Source organism: Galendromus occidentalis, unplaced genomic scaffold (genome assembly GCF_000255335.2).
Source record: "Galendromus occidentalis unplaced genomic scaffold, Mocc_1.1 scf7180000077494, whole genome shotgun sequence".
Classification (NCBI taxonomy): domain Eukaryota; kingdom Metazoa; phylum Arthropoda; class Arachnida; order Mesostigmata; family Phytoseiidae; genus Galendromus; species Galendromus occidentalis.
In genome coordinates this window covers 203920-221655 of record NW_003805482.1, presented here as the reverse complement: position 1 = coordinate 221655, position 17736 = coordinate 203920, and the positions used below count along the sequence as shown (strand labels likewise).

General features: G+C 51.8%; 3 protein-coding genes across 3 annotated transcripts; 1 reads left to right on the top strand and 2 right to left on the bottom strand.

The window, feature by feature from the left end:
* On the bottom strand, window positions 1–11372 carry LOC100908177 (carboxypeptidase D). Its single transcript, XM_029112317.1, has 28 exons — window positions 11192–11372; window positions 7719–8098; window positions 7486–7633; window positions 7254–7424; window positions 7012–7154; window positions 6735–6904; window positions 6462–6579; window positions 6202–6366; window positions 6018–6101; window positions 5754–5848; window positions 5378–5657; window positions 4943–5272; window positions 4707–4835; window positions 4191–4601; window positions 3663–4073; window positions 3236–3495; window positions 3107–3126; window positions 2686–2869; window positions 2382–2580; window positions 2142–2262; window positions 1955–2046; window positions 1705–1851; window positions 1670–1673; window positions 1380–1579; window positions 1023–1163; window positions 734–884; window positions 202–402; window positions 1–89 (listed from the first exon to the last, which is right to left on the bottom strand). The coding sequence occupies exons 1-28, from the start codon at window positions 11370–11372 to the stop codon at window positions 1–3; spliced, it is 5025 nt and encodes a 1674-aa protein (XP_028968150.1).
* A 646-nt stretch (window positions 11373–12018) lies between these two features.
* LOC100905876 (transmembrane protein 248) lies at window positions 12019–14426 on the top strand. The gene is made up of 5 exons (XM_003746261.2): window positions 12019–12304; window positions 12697–13168; window positions 13353–13541; window positions 13663–13869; window positions 13957–14426. Exons 2-5 carry the CDS (start codon window positions 12842–12844, stop codon window positions 14239–14241), a joined length of 1008 nt encoding a protein of 335 aa, XP_003746309.1. The 5' UTR covers window positions 12019–12304; window positions 12697–12841; the 3' UTR covers window positions 14242–14426.
* Window positions 14427–15276: 850 nt separating this feature from the next.
* LOC100908038 (low-density lipoprotein receptor-related protein 2) lies at window positions 15277–17262 on the bottom strand. The gene is made up of 2 exons (XM_003746274.2): window positions 16538–17262; window positions 15277–16377 (listed from the first exon to the last, which is right to left on the bottom strand). The coding sequence occupies exons 1-2, from the start codon at window positions 17260–17262 to the stop codon at window positions 15381–15383; spliced, it is 1722 nt and encodes a 573-aa protein (XP_003746322.1). The 3' UTR covers window positions 15277–15380.
* Window positions 17263–17736: the final 474 nt, after the last annotated feature.

Here is a 17736-nt window from a genome sequence, read left to right as displayed (position 1 = left end):
TTACGCACTACGAGATTCCGGCAAATAGATTTCCTCGTCAGAATCTTCATCGCTGTCACTCAGCTCTAACGCTCTCAAATCACTGTAACCTTCATGAACAATATGGTTCGATATTAGGACGGAATCCTCCGAACGGAGAGGGGGGTCGGTGCCAGGGTTCACTCATTTAGGAAGACCGTATCTTAGGAACAGCAAACTTACCTCCTGGGGCCGTCGACTCCCGGACGAGAGTGAAGCCGTCGTCAGATTTCCTATCCATTCGGCGAAATTCCAGGACGTCGTCATTCGTCGACAGCGGCATGAAACCTTTCCGTCGTAAACGTTCGCCTCGGCCGAAGAAAGTTCCGTTGCAGAGAAGATACGACGCCACGAGAGTGATCATCCCGAAGAGAACTACAAAAACTGTTGCCGATTGAATATCACGCATTGCTCAAATCCAGTTTGTCAGGAGAAATATACTCGCGCTCACTAGAGAGAATCTCGCCCATGACAGTAACGGACGATCTATGATGGGATTGGTATTCGCTCCCCTGAGATGATGACATTTGTAAACGAGCAGCGCATGGAATCATGGGGGGAAGCGATAGAAACAAGAAGAGATGAGGAACAACACTCCCATTCTTAGGAAAAGGGATGAAGAAACGAAGGAACGCTCGCGACGACCGCCCGAGCTCCGGAAGGACCCGTGCTGGGAACGGGGATCGAGGCTCATCTTATCGTTCCGACGGCTTACCGATTGCGAACATAATCAGAGTGGAAGAAATGCTGCTGAAGAAAGTGCTGACGTCCACCTTGAAGACGACCTCGGTAGAGGGATCAACCACCAAAACCTGCACAAGCTTGGTCATGTTGAAATACCCGTCCTGAGAAACTTCCACGGCGTACTGAGGGCAAAGAAAACTCTTTCAGCTTGCAGTTCCTGCGATGAGTCCGCATGCTCAAGCTCATGCGCAGCGATGCATGGTCGAAATCGGCTCATTGTTCCCGCTGCACGGTAGTCGCCGACCCCCGATAGACTTTACCTTCCCGGGTGGTAACGGGAGATAGAATCGACCATCGTGATCGGAAGTCTTCTTCAGTTTCACGTCCTCCACGTAGATGGCACTGTTCGCCAAGGGCCGTTCGTTAGCATCGACGACGCGGCCCTGGATCCCTTCTCGTACCTGCAGTCATCATCAGAAGCGTAAGAAGAAAGGGTCGAAATTATTTTTTCCCTCTCCGTGTCCCGGTGAAGAGATGATCCCCTCCTAAAGCACTCCCGGGATTCGCCTTTCAGGGATAAGGGAGGGGGGCGGAATTGAGGTTCGAGAGATTCGGGCCTGGAGCTCTTCCGAAAACTTCTGGAGGAAATGGGTTGACACATGAATCCGTGGACTTACCATGGATAAGAATTTGAGCAATGCTGGTTTGGAAGCTCGTGTGAAATGCGGCAGTTCATCTTGAGATTTACAACAACTCAGGTATACCGCAACGGAGAGGACTCCTTTTCTCCCTAATGCGCTTTCCAAGGTTCCTTGGAAGCCGAGCTCCTCTTCAGATCTAACATCCGAATACTTTGAAACGAGCCTCTCTTGATTTTCTGCAGGGAAAGCATTCATTGAGACTCCGTACCTGGGAGCGATTCATTCACGACATCGAGGAGAAATCCGAGCCCTTTGCGACTGAGAACCCACCTTTCTCTGCGGCCTGTCGAACTTCGGGTACGGAACTAATTGAACAACTTGGCTGCGTCCCAGGAAGCCACAGACTGCGGAAACTTTGAGCCAAATGTCTCGCGGACACTGTCTCGGGCTTCCCTTGATTTGAGTAAACAACCCCGGTAGCTCCCGATTTGAGCGAGAGCGAAGAAACCTGGAACGGGAGAACGTGATCAGCAGCCACCATGGGCATGTTGAACGAACTTAATATTTCCCGGGATGAATCGCAGTCCCAAGACTATTCTAAAGCGACTCACGAGGTGGGGCGAAGCTTCATCGAGCCATTTCGAAAGAGCTGCCTGACTCCAGGAAGCTCGCGGGCCTGCTCCAATGGCCGATCCGGAGTAATCTGGCGAAGCGGATGATTCCGAAATCAGTTCTTCGGAATATCTCTCCAAAGAGATCCACATGTATGTTCACAATACTCACGACTGGGCAACCCACCGAAAACATTTTGGTATGAAGAAAAGTTGTACTTGCTACCGCATCCAACGCTCTGCCCTTCGCCGGGGACTGCATCGACATCGATCATTGGCACGATGAAGACTTTCGTGCTATCCACGATCTGTGAATGAGAGGAAATGCCCAGTGACAGTCGCTCGAATGCTCGCCGAAGCGTGTTGTATGCTGATTAATCATTTTTTCTCTCTCCGTCAGAGAGCCCATCCCGGGCGCGAATCTCACCTTCCTGATATAGTTCTCTTTACTATACCGCGACGAAAGCAAACGAGCTAGATTGAGTGCGGTTTGAATAGCTGCCACGTCAGAACCGTGATGACCCGCTGTCACGAGTACACCCGGTAGATGAGGGGGGTCGTGGGCTCCGGTGGGCGTCGACGATATTTCCAGGAGCCACACGTACTTCTTGCTCGAGCCCCCGAGGCTGAGGAAAGGAATGTCTTGAAATTGTGCACATGTCGAGGCAGTCTCGCTCGCGCGAGACTTCGTGGACTTCGCTCCGGGAAGTATCCTCCTCGATTCTTCTCACCTCGAAAGTCTCGTTTGGTTGGGGTATTTCTGCGCGATGCCTTTTAGCGATTTCAAGACACCCTCATATCCGCCGAAGACACCCGAATCAGCGGACATTGATAAATTCAAGGACTCGACTTCCAACGGGATACCTTCTGCCTTCGAGGCACTTGTTACCGAAAGGTCGTAGCCAGTCGCTGATGCTGTGGATGTTCGAATCTTTGATTGCCGGACCCTCTTGAGGAGGCTCTCCTGTCACTGTACGATCCCGACTCATGCACCCAAGATCATCCCGATTCATGAAGAAGGATGCAGGCAAAAAAAGACGATCCCGACTCTCTTCCATGAGCGCGAGCCCTCCTCCCCCAGGTTATGCCCTGTCGAGGGCTCGGCTCTGGGATAAAAACGATTACTCGAGAGTTCACCCAAGTGCAACTTACAAAGAAGCAGACGACAATTCCTGTTCCGGTAAGCGTGTAATAGCTCCGAGTGTTAGTGAAAATAAATGTGCAACGCCTCGCGAGTGACTTCCTCTGTCGAGTAGAAGACATACATAGAAATATATTCACCCACCTGTCACGTATAGGCCTCCAGGTGAGGCGAGGAACGCGTACGCTCCGTCCTGAACATGGATGTTCGGCCGGTTGCCCGGCGCCAAGGACAGTTGGATGCTCTTGATAGGTTTCCCGCTCTCACTGCGAACTTCGCCCACCACAGACATTTTCATCGCTGTGGTGAGGAAACTCAGGAGCGGTGGCTGCATGTTTCGATATACGGGGAACAGTTCTGTCGGAGCAGGATAGGAGCAGCAGTCAACCGAAACACTCGCCTGAAAGGTCTTCTTCCCTGAGAATCATACTCCGTCGGAATACAAGCGAATGGGCTCCACGGGTGTCTTCCGTATTCGGGACTGTGGTTTCGATCATCGGAGACAACGGGACTTCTTCCGGTTTCGATCGGGGTAGGCTTTGCACCCTGGGATATTTCCGAACTAACCATCAACGTTGCGTGCTCTTGATATGCGAAGTCCAGAACCGGATTTGAAGTCACGGGGTTCTCCATACACGAGGAACGATTGCGGAAAGGATTGGTCAGTTTGTCGAGGATTTCTTTTGCTCCTCCGGGCTCGGTTCCGTTCAAAACGAGTGATGGATAAGCCATTCCCTCCGAGCCGCTCTCCAACTCCAGAGCAGCGGCGTATGAGAAGGTCTCGAACATTTTCCTCAGTGACACCATGCGAGAATCCGGTTCGGAGCCGTCCGCGACGCGCTCGAACGTAGTGATGACATCGTCCCCGGCTGATTTTGCATCGCACCTCCGCTCGGTACCGAAATCTCCGAATGAGGTTCCGATGTAGGGAACGAGATGGACGACGGAATTGTCGATGAGGTCTCGGTACGATTGGATCTGAGAAAGGAATAAAAAATTTAGAACCGAAAACCGCTGGGGATGTCCGTACCGAAGGGTCACGAAAGCTGAATCGAGAGCTCAATGCCTCTCGCGGCGTCGAGACCGTCAACCTACCTCCCTGCGGTATCCTTCAGCAAGATGTCGAGCGAAGCGGAGAATCACTTCTCGGGCGACCGGCAGGTTGCCGCGCAATCCGCCCGCGACGAGGAAATGCGGTTTGTGCTTCGCGTTGGTCTCGTTCGTTATGTACAAGAACTCGGAAACTTTGTTCGTCGCGTTATCGAATACTTGTTTCACTTTCAGGAATCTGTAGTCCTGTTTCAGCAGCTCCATGGCATTGTTGGTCTCATATACGTTCGAGTAATGACTGGCCAGGTTCTCGGATATTCCGAAATCGTTCTCCTTACTCCATCGCGCGTACGCAGCGTTTACCGAAAAATCTACGACGACGGGCAGCTTTCCGGGATCATCGGGAACTGACACGGTTCTCGTGTCCAGGTGGATGCCATTAACGACAGCAGAGACCTGGAACGAGGAATCGAAGTCTGAGGGGAGACCAATCGCAACAGGATCCCTGTTCACCTATTCGGGCCCCCTCGGCAGGAAGAGAACTCCTCCACCAGCACTCACTTGATATGTTCCCGGTAAAAGCAGTCGCCAATAATCTCCGTCCGGTGAAGTAGTCACGTCGTGTTTGATACCACTGACGTGAATAGAAACGTTTGCTAGGCGTCGCTTGTTCTCGTCAACCACGACCCCCTGAAAACCGAGATCTATTTTCACGGCGAGAAATTCTGATCCGACCGACCCCCCCTCACTGGAACGGAGGTGGCTATCTCACAGATTCCGGAGCTCGCCTCACTGACCTTGATTCCGATGTGAGTTTGCTCGATGAATTTTAGGAGCGGTCTTTTGTGCTCTTCCCAAATTTTCTCCAGTTGGTTTGCGGGTGGGAATTTTTGACAACCCATTTCGACGGTTATTTCGAAGCAGTTCGACTTCAAGTAGTTGAAGTCCTGCATTCCGCCGTACAGGACGTACCATTGAGCGCCGTTGGTTATACCCTCATCGAAACGTTCCGTGAAGCCCCTGGGACACGACTCGCCTTTGTGCATTTTCGGATGCAGGAAGGAATAAGTGCGTGAGATGTTTCGAAAGAGTTGATCATCTTCCGTTTTGCTGTACATATGATCCACCTGAGGAAGTCGGTCATTGTTTCAATTGAGTTAAGTACTCGGATGCCTGGGAAATCATCGGGACTCACAGTCTATCACGAAACTCTACGCGTCCAGGTTGCTCACTTTTGCCAGATTCCCATCGAAGGGATAGTTGGCCACGAGGGCGCCACCGTGCAGACTCGCGGAGAGCACAAACGGTCTCGAGGTGATCCACTCCATCATAGCAATGGTTTCGGGCTCGAAATGGTTGAATCCCGCTTCGGTCTTGTTGCCCAGATATTGGTCGGGGAAGTTGCGATTCAAATCAACATTATGAGCGTTGAAGCGTCCGATGAGGCTGTCGTAGTCTCCCACAGTCGACCGCTCATACCCGTCGGGATTGATGGACGGCAAGAGGAAAATCCTAGAATTCGGACAGAAGGCCTCAAACATAGGATTCTTCAGAGGAGAAGGGTGCTTCTCGTATGGAATTAAACGAACACGAATCCAATCAGAATACCTCGTGTTGTTGACTAGTTTTGTGATTCGCGGACTCTTCCCGTACCCTTCACATAGGAGCTGCGCCAAGACCAGAGACAATTCGCGGCCTACCACCTGGGAAACATTTCAAATAGATTGCTTAAGTCTCTATTATTGTTGAGGTCTCCCGTTCGATTCGGGTGTTCTACTCTGATCTTCGAGCGCTTTTGTTTGCCGCCCCTGGGTCCCTGATGGACCCAGTTCTCAATGGGGGCTGTAGGAATCCCCCGCTGGGAGTCCTCACCTCGTTGCCGTGAATATTTGCGACAATCTTCATCTCGGGCTCGTAAAGTTCGTGTGTACCTGGGTTGTCGGAAATTTCGAGTACCTGCGGAGGACAGATCAGCTTGTTCAGAGGCTATACTCGTTATATTTGCGCATTTGCTTCCGTAATCGTCCATTCGAGGAGCGTTCCCTCGGCCACTGACCCATAAATCCCGGTGTTCAACGCTTTTGCCGATCGATGAGAGTCGCGTGATGCTCGGGAAGCGCTCCGCCAGCCGATGCAAGAATTCAGTCAAACCGGTGTAGTTGTGATGCCAGAATTCGGGCTGCGTTTTAAAGACGAAATCGCTGACGTCGGAGTCCGGAGCCTGCGGATTTTTGCATTTGAATCTCTTTCTAGTGCATGTCTCTTGAGAACCGGAACATTAGGTGAAAGATTTCCCTGTTGAGCTCATTCATTCACCTTGCTTTCTGCCGCCTCGTCGTTGTGAGGGCTGACGCTTTCCGGTTCCAGGAGGAGGTCGACAGAGGTGGCTGCGCCCTTCCTAACAGCTACGTTTCGTTTCACATAGGGCTTATAACTGATTCAGAGCGTGAGAGTCGTTAGAATGCGACGTTTGCACCTCGTGGCCAAACTCGCTCTACAATAAATCAGTTTTTCCGTCGAATTCCCGCATAAAACGAGGGGCGCTGTAGTTTCCTCGGTTCTCGCGTCGAATGTCCCATTGAAACTCACCCCGGAGCTGCCACAGAGATTGTGTAATACCCAGGGAGGAGCAGACGCCAGAATTCCCCGTTGCTGCTCGATTTGACGTCGTGATTGATGCCTTCAATCGAGACCGTGGCTTGCTGTATCGGTGCCATGGAGTCCCGATTCCGGATCAGTCCTTTCACACCCATGTGGACCTGGGCGATTAGACCGAGAATCAGGGATTGTACCGGGGAGTATCCAGGGAGCCCCTCCAATAGCGGGATCCGCGTCAGGAAAACTTCTCAAAGCATGCGATAATGACCTGTTCCATGTATGCCAGAATACTTTGCCAGTTGTCGTTCCATTCGCGAGTCAACTGAGAAGAGTCCGGGTACTTGCAACAAGACAGTTCCAGTGTGGTTTCCATGCAGTTACTGAATGCATAGTTAAAGTCAGCCATTCCTCCTGGAGCGGGCGGGAGAAATTAGTCGGTAGCTAGGTTTGCGAAATCGCTGTAAGATTCTCGGTTTCCATCTCTAAATATATAATACGAGGTTTCCTCACCCTTCATGATGTACCATTCCGCGCCGTTTGTTATGCCGTTTTTGAAATGCGCGTTAGGACAGTTCGCCCCCTTCAACAGCAAGGGGTGATTCTTGACGTATGTGAGCGATAGATCACGGAAAAGAGCATCGTCAGGAGATCTACTTTCCTCCCTCTGGGCGGAGCTTTTGCCTGGGAAAAGGAATCAAGTTCGTTTTCTACGGCCTGAGGAGGAGCTGCGGCGCTAGCGAACGCGCGATGCACTCACCGGCTGAGCTCGAGTTGACGGAATCGTATGGGTACGAAACCACTAGTGACCCCGTATGCAAAGACGCAGAGAGCACGAAAGGATTACTGACAATCCAGCGCATTAGGGCCGTTGTTTCTGGTTGTTTTTTAGCCTGAGGAATACAATGTGATTTATTATCCACGGACCACTAGCCCTTCCTCGATCGGGGAATCCTATAGCTAGAAATCGACGCTCACCTTCCACGCTTCGGAAACGCTGTCGAATGGTCCCGGGAAATCGTTGTCTAGATCCACGCCATTCGCGTTCTCTCTACCGGTCTTTTGTGTGTCTCCGCCGCTCCCATCGCAATCGCCCTCTTTCGCGATTTCCCGACCGTCGGGGTTCGCGATGGGTAGAATATGAATCTCAGTCTGATTCAGGAGCCGCGTGACTCGGTTGTCTTTCCCGAAGTTCTGCATGAGATACTCGCTCAACATGAAGAGAAGCTGCGATGACAGAGCCTCGTTGCCATGAATACCTCCCACAAGCTTGAGAAGAGGTTTCAAAGTTGTCCGAACTCTGGTACGATCTGTCGAAAGTTTCACCACCCATAGATCCCGGTTTTCAGTTGATTTGCCTGGGGAAGGAGAGGATATGGACTTATCAACGGAGTTCGATAATGGGGTCCATAAGCAGGCTGCCACATCTTTTCATCGGATTTTTCGAGGCATCGGATCTTGATTATTGTTGAACCGAAAGCACCCAGCGGTAAAAAGTCTCCCTCGACCTTGCTGGGATCGCACTAACGGGAAGCCTATGCAGTGAGTGTGAGAGAGTGGTAGAAACAAGGGCCTCTGACTACTACGAAGAGGCGATTTTTTTCTTCCATGGATTTCCAATTGTCTCGTTCGAGTCCCCCCGACCACCCGCTGGGAATATCGACCGCTGCTGAGGCTCCGAAAATTATGCCTATGGTCGAGGAGCTCCATCCACCTTGCTGATTCTCAGAGGTGAAGATTCTACTGGAGTCAGAGCACGAGTCGAATCGACTTGAAGAGGGAGTTCCTTCAGCGAGATGGAAATGCGAAGCGAGGTTACGGTCGCGATTTAGCCGAATGAATATGCTGACATCGAGCCATCCGGTTTCCCGCTCGCGGCTTCTCGGTCCGAATTTCACGGACACAGCAGGGGATTTCCTTCCGCGATGATCAGTAGAGAAACTCCATCGGGACTCTCCAACGATTGTCCCGTCGGTCTCCTTGTTGATTCCGCTTCGTAGGTTTGGGAGAATCGAGCTATTCGCGTCAATGAGGATACTTCCCGACTAAAGTGTCGAATAAGGAATCAATGACTATCCGAACAAGTCACAATCTCACAACCAGGACACCATGGAAGAGGAATGAGCGGAACTTGGGAGCCTAGACCAACGGCTCCCAACGTTCGGAGCCGCTGCGCTTTCCCGGGGGAGCCGCGGAGAGATTTCAGGTTCAGTTCAGGCTCCGAACATTAAAGGTTCGACATTCTCAAGGGAAAGTTCCGAAAGAGATCGTCCTCACCTGCCGGCTTCGAATTTCTTCTCTCGAGCCATGAATCCAGAAACGGATCAATCGAATAGCATCGGAAGCTCATCTCTTCCTCCAAGGAAAACGCAATTCGTCGAGGGGGTGAATGGGGGTGATTCGCTTCGCCGAGATTTCCGGAAAGCTTCCCTGCTCAGGCAGGCTTCCTCTGTCCACGCCTATATCTTGTGAATTCCCGAATTGAAAACGCGAATGTCTTTTCTCGGCGGAAAAAGAGGAGGAGCAAAAAGGGAGCCGCAATGGTCTCCTGGGCTTCTGGGCAACCCGGCAGCCGTAGAGCCAGAAAGGATGGGAAGCGCTGGCCTGGACCATATGGGAAAGCTGAGAGGACCAGGGTTCCCGCACTCCTTGCTGTTTTGATCAACCAAGGAGCTTCGACTCGGGGCGAGTCGGTGATTCTCGCGAAGATTCCCCCGCGAGCCGGATCTTGAAATTTTCTGCGGCCGGAGGAGGGAATCCGTGTGATGCAACTCGGGCTCCCCAGCAATCCATGAGCTCAACCTACGATGAGGCAGCCGTCTCATCCGCCGGCAGATCGCAGGCTATCCCCCGGACCCCTCGGACCGTTTATCTTCTATAACTGACCGAGGGATCAGATTGTAGTCTTGGCGCGGGAAATGTGGACAAAGCTCGGGCTAGGTCGCGGCACGTGCTTCCATCCTCGTTTTTTCTTTGTAAGAGGTGCATTCTCGGAACTCATCACGCGGATCGTCTTGGAACCTAGCACCACGTTGGGAAACCTGGGAAACACGAGACGGAAGCGAGGGATCGACATCCGTCAGCTCAAAAAACGAATACCCAGTCTTCGGATCGAGTCTCTCTTTCGCGAGCGTTCTCCTTGGACCCCGACTAACTAAAGACTCAGTGGTCATTGGCTATTCGATTGAGGATCGAGAGGTCGGCAATCCGTACGGGGTTTGCATGTTTCCATCGCCAATCACTTGGTCACACCGAGCCGTTGGCGAAGTGTCCGACTGGGCTGTCAATCCGGGATTCTCCAAGGTGCGGATCGAATCATCCTTCGGTCAGACAAATGACGGCTCCCTTCCTGATTTGATGGCGTCGCTCGATTCGCACGACTGCCGAATAGAGGATGAATATTGTCCATATGTTTCATTTTTAATGAGCTCGAGGTGGGCATCGGGGATTTGAGATCCTGAGGGAGCGCCACGACCAGGAAGCAGACTCGTTGCGCAGCGTCCGAGAAATTATATGTTCCCTCCAGAGTATCATATCGTTCGATTCTCACGGATCCTTAATATCAATGGAAAATTGCTGCCAGCTGCAAACTCGGGTCCGTGCACCAATCGGTCTGGCGCTCTCGTTCGACGATTTCCTCGGTCGAATGATGAATGCATGGGCTGCGCTAGGCGATGAATGGACTTCGGCTGGGGCATTTCCGTCCAGCGAGTCAAGATGTGGCCTCATCCCACTCGTAGTCGTTGAATTGGAAATAATCTCTGAGTAGTTCTGGTATCCCTTGAGGTGGAACCTCCATCGGCTCCCTTCACGCTGGGAAGTCTCGCGCGATGAAATTTCGCACAGAATAAACCGTTCAGCGATTCGCCCTGATTACTTCAGAGACTTCGGATGAGCGCTTGAAATATCATTGCGCCCCGTCAACGCCTCCAGCATTTGTTCCAGAGCTTCTTAGCTTCTAGTGAGACGAGAGCGAGCAAGCTGCTCGGATTTCGGCTAAACGCGACGGATCAGAAGCCGAGAATGGTCGGGCTGCCAATCCCTAGCGACTCTTCAGCCACGGCTCCAGATTGGAGTGATGCAATCGCAGTCATCGGGGTTTCGGCCGAGCGACCAGCGGCCGAAATCGTGCGGATTCACTATGTGCCCGCTCGTTACAGGCTCTAGAGTACTTTCTATCATTCGAAATTCACGTTCCGATCACCGTGACTCGCTCTTCGAAATCTCGCTTACTGCTCTCGTTCGGCTCCAGGCCCGGAGCTCCATAAGATTCCAACGAGGATCCCCGCTTCTACTACGCTTGAGGTCTGGCCGTCAGCACGAGCTACGTCGTCGGAAGACTAGCTAGGAAGCTCATCGTTCTCGTTCCCCGCAGCGTGTTTGCCGGGCTCACTCGGAGCGCCACGCATGCAAGCAGATTAAATGACTTCCATGAAGCCGGGTCAACTCACCGATAGAGTAGAGTCTCGCGAGTCCGGCATTATTCTTGACTAAATCCGACAGTCGTTCGATCGAATCGTTGAAAGAAAGATATTTTCTGGAGAAGACGAGTTCGCCAGCTCCACTTTGGCACTCCACGACTGTCCATGGGAAAGCAATGGATAAAAAGAGCACACAAGTTAAAAGCACCATGGTGTCGAGGTGCGCATCACAATATCATCCCGGTTTTCTAGTTTCTACAAGCGGCAGTTCTCCCGGATCACTCTGTATGTGTCTGTGTGTCAACAAAAAATCGAGACTGTCTTGGTTGACAAGTGTAGCAGAGAACGGTAGCAGCTAAGGAGGACTCGGCACAACTTCGAAACCGGGACTAGCGGTTCCGCGAATCAAGTTGGATCGGGAAAATGCGAAATCTTTCCCGAACCTAGTGAGCTGGGGAAGTCTTAAGAATCGAGATCTGGTATCCAACCGTCGAAGCTTTTGAGTTGATTCCGTCGACGGACGGACTGCCCTTCTGGTGAAGCTGTACCTGTACCGTAGGAGTTCCGTTACTTTAGTGTCGTCATCATCTTCAGTGACATCAGCTGTCATGTTCGAAATTGTGCCTAACGTTCTCCGGGTTCCGAGTTGTGATCGCCGCAAAGTTGCCTGGCCGGAAATCCGTGTCTGGCAAGCGGACCCCCTTTGGCGTTGTGAGGACGCAATCGTGAGTTTCTGGTTTTGGCAGAAAGTCAGCTGGTATAGAATTCCCAGCCCTGGATTGCCTGATGTTCGGGAATACTGTGGACGGCGAGCCTCGAACAGCCTGCGCAGATGTTCTTCGCGGCGCACAAGTGTCACTGCTCAGCTGATTCGACAGAGAGCCGAAATCGCCGAGTACGGGACACATCGGACGGCAGGCATGCCTGAGAGCTTTCTGTTCCCGAATTCGATTGCTCCCTGCGATAGAGGGATCGCCCTTCCTGATTTCCGATGCCGCGAAGAAATTCCCGGTAATCCGTCCGAATTCCCGGCTACTGTGCCGATTCTTGAGCTCCGGTTTCATCTTCTTCTCCGACTCATTGCATTCTTGTAATCGAACATGGTCCCGACCGCGGCAGCTCCGTGATTCTCAGGGTCGTTGGGTAGGTAATTGGCTCGGCTGCGTTGGTGGGATGACTTCCTGTCCACAGGTGCCTCTGCTCTCGTGATCTGTTTTGCGATGCCGGCATCAATGTTCCTTTCTTACGTGATTTTCCATGTTAATTTTGAGAGTCATCTCGTGCAGGAACAGATGTAACTCCCAAGTTCGCGGAAACCTTTCCATCGGATTGCCATGGAGTCAGTTCCCCTAGGGAGCTAGAAGGTTTCCAGAAGAATTTTCATCGAGTTATGGTCACAGTCGTTGATCCCGACGAGGGACAGAGGACAGGATTGGCTCGATTAGATGACTGTTCCCAAATGAAGAACGAGAGACTTCCTCGTTCGTTCGATACCCTCGATATTCTGAGACCCTAAGAAAGTCAATTCATTGTAGGTTCTCGCTTCTTGCTGTCACATCGGGAATATGACGTCAAAAAGACACTCGGTGGCATTCCGGCAGCTGCGACTTGATACACAGGATCGCATCCCGTTAACAGATGTTCTGAGCGGCTAAATGCTTGACCCCGGGAACACACATCATGAACAAAAAACGTCGGATCAACGCGACGATGGTGTCTAGTCTGCTGAGTCCGTGGATTTCTTCAATTAAAGTCGTGCTCGGACTTCAGCCACCTGTTCTACTCTTTACCTTTTGCCTACTGGCTTTCGGGATCTGCATGTTGTCGATGTCAACAGACCTCGAGAACCGCACCCTTCCCAATCCCGACGTTGTTTTGGACTGGAACGAGTTCATGTCGCGTCTGTCTAGGCTGCATTATTGTGTGATGCCACCCACGCGGAGTGCAGCGCCCGTCGCAGCCCCTTCAAAAAATGCGTCTACTACGGGGGATCAGCCCAAAGTCCAGGTGAGTGTATCAATCGATGAAGAAGAGCCCTTTGGTGGGAGCTCCTTGGACGAATCGAACGCATTCCAACATTCACCGTTACCCTCGTTCATCGGCATGCCCAGAGGGAAAATCAGAAAATTCTGGACGCGCCCCGGCTGGAGACTCGACAGCTCCTCGCAATGAACTTCTCTAATCTCCATAGGTCGTCGATGAAGGGAAATCCTTGGCTGCTCTATTGCCAGATTTCGATCTGCATTTGGGTCGAGCGAAGAATGGGTCACCCCCACATCCGAAAGCAAACGTCACGGTGGCAGTATCCATAAGGGCGGCTTTCCACGAAGACATACTGTCCGAGCCGATGTCGTGGCACGCTGTCGCGACCGGTGATATGGTTCGTTCAGAAAATCGTTCGAGCATCGATTGATCCAGTACTCGAAACAGCTCAAGATGGTTTCCATCTTCGGAGTATCACGATCCCTCTCAGCATTCATCCGCCTTCATTCTATCCGCAGGTCGGGTGTCGCGGACCCTTGGCGAGAGAGAACTTTCAGCTGGTCATGTTACTATGGCCAGTACGCCCGGGATCTCAAGATAGAATCGATCCGCTGTCCCCCGGGATGGTGAATACCGAGGCGTGTATCATCATACAGGGTCCGACTGAAATACTGCCCAAGACGAGAGCACCTTCCCGCTGTTATCTGAATGCATTGCCTCCTCAGGTACCGTTCTTGTCGTATTCGACTGATACTAGCTCTCAGATTTATATTGGAGACTTTCTTGGAAATGACTCCGTTGCTCCTCATCAGGTGACTCGTGAGATAAAACTGCAGAGGACAGCGGCCGACGTTCAGGGTAAAAAAGGCGACATCTGCACGCTGGGCCGATGGACGTCTTTCACGTATAAACCGGACGCGGCTCTCCAAGTACTGCTGTCCCGAGCGGATCTGCTGCTCGTCAAGGAGCGGCTCCGACGTTGCGGCATATTTTTGATAGCGATCTCCATACTGATCATTCTCGGTGCTGTTTTGAGTTCCCATTCGAGTCCTCGTCGGTACATGCCCCACTTCGTCTATCGAGCTCCTCATTCCTGAATGTGGTTTATAGTTTCCTCCCGTCGCGACTATTGCGAGCTGATCTCGACACTTTTTTTCGTTAATGGTTGAGCCGAGGCCAAAAATTTTCTCCATCGGAACGAACGAGCGAGAAAGCTGACTTTGTTTTTATTATTACTCCGTCGGATGCGGAAAGAAAGTGTGAATAAAAACTCCGTCCGCAGGGTTCTGTCGAACTTTGTGTACTCAGGAACTAATTTTCCGACGGTGGTGCCGAAGGAGTCTGAGGCGTCGAAAGTCGACCGGTATGCGTCTGCGCGAGCAGACCCGGCGTGGAGCTCATCTCGGATCCGGAGCTGGAACCGACGGTGACGCAACAATTGAGAGGATCGGAGATTTTCTCTCTGAAACTCCCTCCTCCGAGGAGCAAAGAGAGTCGATCGACGCTGGAATTTTCACCACAAGACCCGTGCAGCCTGCCCACTCTGATAGCATTCGCGAACGTCGCAATTAAGCAAAGATCCAGAGTACCTCGATTCTCGCACCCAGGATATTCACCGGGATGGAGGATTTTCACAGATGGATATGTAGCTTTCAATCGAACATCAGTGACATCAGGACTCGTGATGAAAATCGGAAGAAGTGTCTGACTAATGGTGAGGAAAAGGCATGTATTTCGTCTTCTCAGCTCGAATGTTGTTCTGGTGTACTCCCAAGGAACGGTAGGATTCCCATGACGGATGAGATACGCTCGGACATTCCATGGACTCCGACACAGTATTTTAGAAAAAGGATGTCGAGAATATAGCCCGGGGGTTTCGAAGTTCGGGTTGGCCGCGAGCTTCTACGGCGCTGAAACGTGGCCCGCCAGGTCCATTACATAATTCTGGCGCCCCCGATTCAGGACCTACCTCTATCGTAAATTGGCGGAATTCCGAGTCATCCAAGCGTCTCCGGACAACGACGAGGGAGTTTCCCGATCCAGGACCTACCTCTATCGTAAATTGGCGGAATTCCGAGTTATCCAAGCATCTCACGACAACGACGAGGGAGTTTCCCGATCCAGGCTTTAAATACATAGTCATTTATTTTCGTCGAGGAGCTCATTCGACCTATACACATCTGTACACTCATATATCGTATTCACAATGGCGACGGCGATCCCGCGAAAGTTCTGTCTAATCTAAACCGGAATTGAGAAAAACTAGGACAATAGGAATGATGAAGCCAACTTTCGTCATTTCGGCAGTTATAGGAACCGATGCACCGCGGACAGCGCTTTTCTCCTCGTTGGGTAGAATATCATTGCTAGCAGGCCGCAATCGAAAAGTTTTCAAGGGTAGGCAGTTGCTCCGCTCCCCGGCCGCACAGTCGCACAGATGTGACGGCGAGCGTGATAGAGGCGAAGGAAAACACCAATCGGAGCTGCATGGCTTCCTGAGACAACTATTCATAGGTTCCGGTCTCGTGGGGAATTTCGCGCTCTGGATTATGGCAATGGACTTCGGCGAAGTTCCCTTGAATGATTGAACTGTGGACTCCCGTTGAGCACCTACCGAGTATCCGGTGCGTCCTATAGTGACTATCGAGTCCGAGTTTGCAACTCGGTACGTCGCGTAAAGGAGATCTTCAAAGGGCTCTAAACGAGTGTAGTCAGCAGAGCCTGTCATTATCACGGCTCGCTGGCCGTCGTAATCAAAGCTATAGAGTACCCTGTTGTGTATGTAATAAACGTATTTCAGATTGGGATCAACTGCCAACACCTCGATGTCCGGTAGGTCGTCAGCTGGGAGTGCGGTGAAGATTATATTCGTCGATTCGATTGATCCGTCTAGATGGCTTCTCCGAACGCGTCCGAATTCGCTGTGGAAGAGATAACCAGCCAAGGGATCGACCGCGATGCTCGAGATGTTGCCTCGGTGTTCTATGATTTTTACTGCGCGGCCAACGATGTCGATCACCGATACCGAGTCCCCCGTCAGAACATAAACGCGGTGGTTCTCCCAGTCGGCGGAAATTTTCCTGATGTCACCATTGGAAAAATCTTCGTCGTTCCCGAAATCGGCCAAGATGAGCTTGGCCCCGACAGCGATCCTGTACTCCCACACTTGCCGCCGCGTCGCGAATATCACAAGGCCATTGTCAGCGCTCAGATCTACGATTTGATCCGTACACCTGAAATCGACTCGAAATTGGCATCTGAATTGCTCGAAGTGATAGACATCCAAGATTATTGATCTCCGCCGGTAGATATCTTTCCTTTTAGGAGGGATATCGTCATTTATCATTATTCCTTCTGACTGATATGAATGGTGTCCGGAGCTCAGTAACTCACTCAAATTCTTGGGTTTGAGTCGCGCTGCGGAGTTCGAAGATGTGGATTGATGTCCCGTTGTCGATGGCCACCAGGGGCTGCTCGCCGATAGCTTGACACACATCCTCTCGAATATCCAGTCGCCGCTCGTGATTCAGCGGACATTCACACGAATAACTTCCGACCCGATTGAAGCATGCGCCGCCGCTGCACGGATTGTGCTCTTCACATTCGTCATAGTCGGCGCAGAGGAGCAGTTTCCTGAACGTTTCGGACTCATTGTAAACAGCGTTTGCGGTGAACAAGCGCGGATCTCTAAGGCTAGCTCCGTAGCCTTTTGGACAAGCTACACATTCGAAGCCATTAGCGCGATCGACGCACGCGCCTTTCCCAGCGCAGACATCCACCTCTGGATTTTCGGTGCACTCGTCTATATCTTCACACTGGGAGTTCCTGAAGCGCTGACCTGGAGCGCAATTGACACACACTGACGTCGCGGAGCGACGATCTTTCTGGCATTTGACGCCTCGAGGGCAATCTCTGTTCCTCACACAGGCACAGTTCGCCTCATCCCAATTGTCGCTGCAGTCTTGTTCACCATTACAAATCAGACGGCGGTTCAAGCATCTGAAAGTCGTTTCGTTGGCACACTGGAAGAAGTTTTCGGCTCCTCCGATGCAGTATTTGGGCTGGGCGCTTTGACCTCGAGCTAGAGCGAAGCAGAGGGCGAGCAGCAGATACTTCATGGCTTACATTGATCACCTGAAGTTCAATCCCTCATGATCAAACATGAGGAAACGTAAGGGTCTGGAAGGAATTCGAAGGTAGGAGGAGGAAGAACAGCAGCGAACCCTCACCTTTGAAGTCTAAGTCTCCGAGCACCTGCCTCTCTCCGAGCCTAGAAAGGAGGAAAATGCTGTCAGATGGACTAGCGATGCAATCGGATGCCGGGGCAGAAAGAATTCGAAGTCTAAATCTAGAAATCTCTGTCGGGCCCCATGACCCTGAGATCCGAAGGGAAGCGGTACCCTCGAATCTTTTCACCGGAGTATCAATCCCCCGGATGAGCGAAGAAAAAGCATCGAGGAGCTTGGCGTTTCAGGCACTGGATACCCGCAGGATAGGCAGCAAGAGGCGCAAAAAACTGGCGAACCGCATTCGAGTCTCGCGGTGCTTGGTGGAAGCTGGTAGTGGAATGTGAGACGATCGAAGCGATCTGT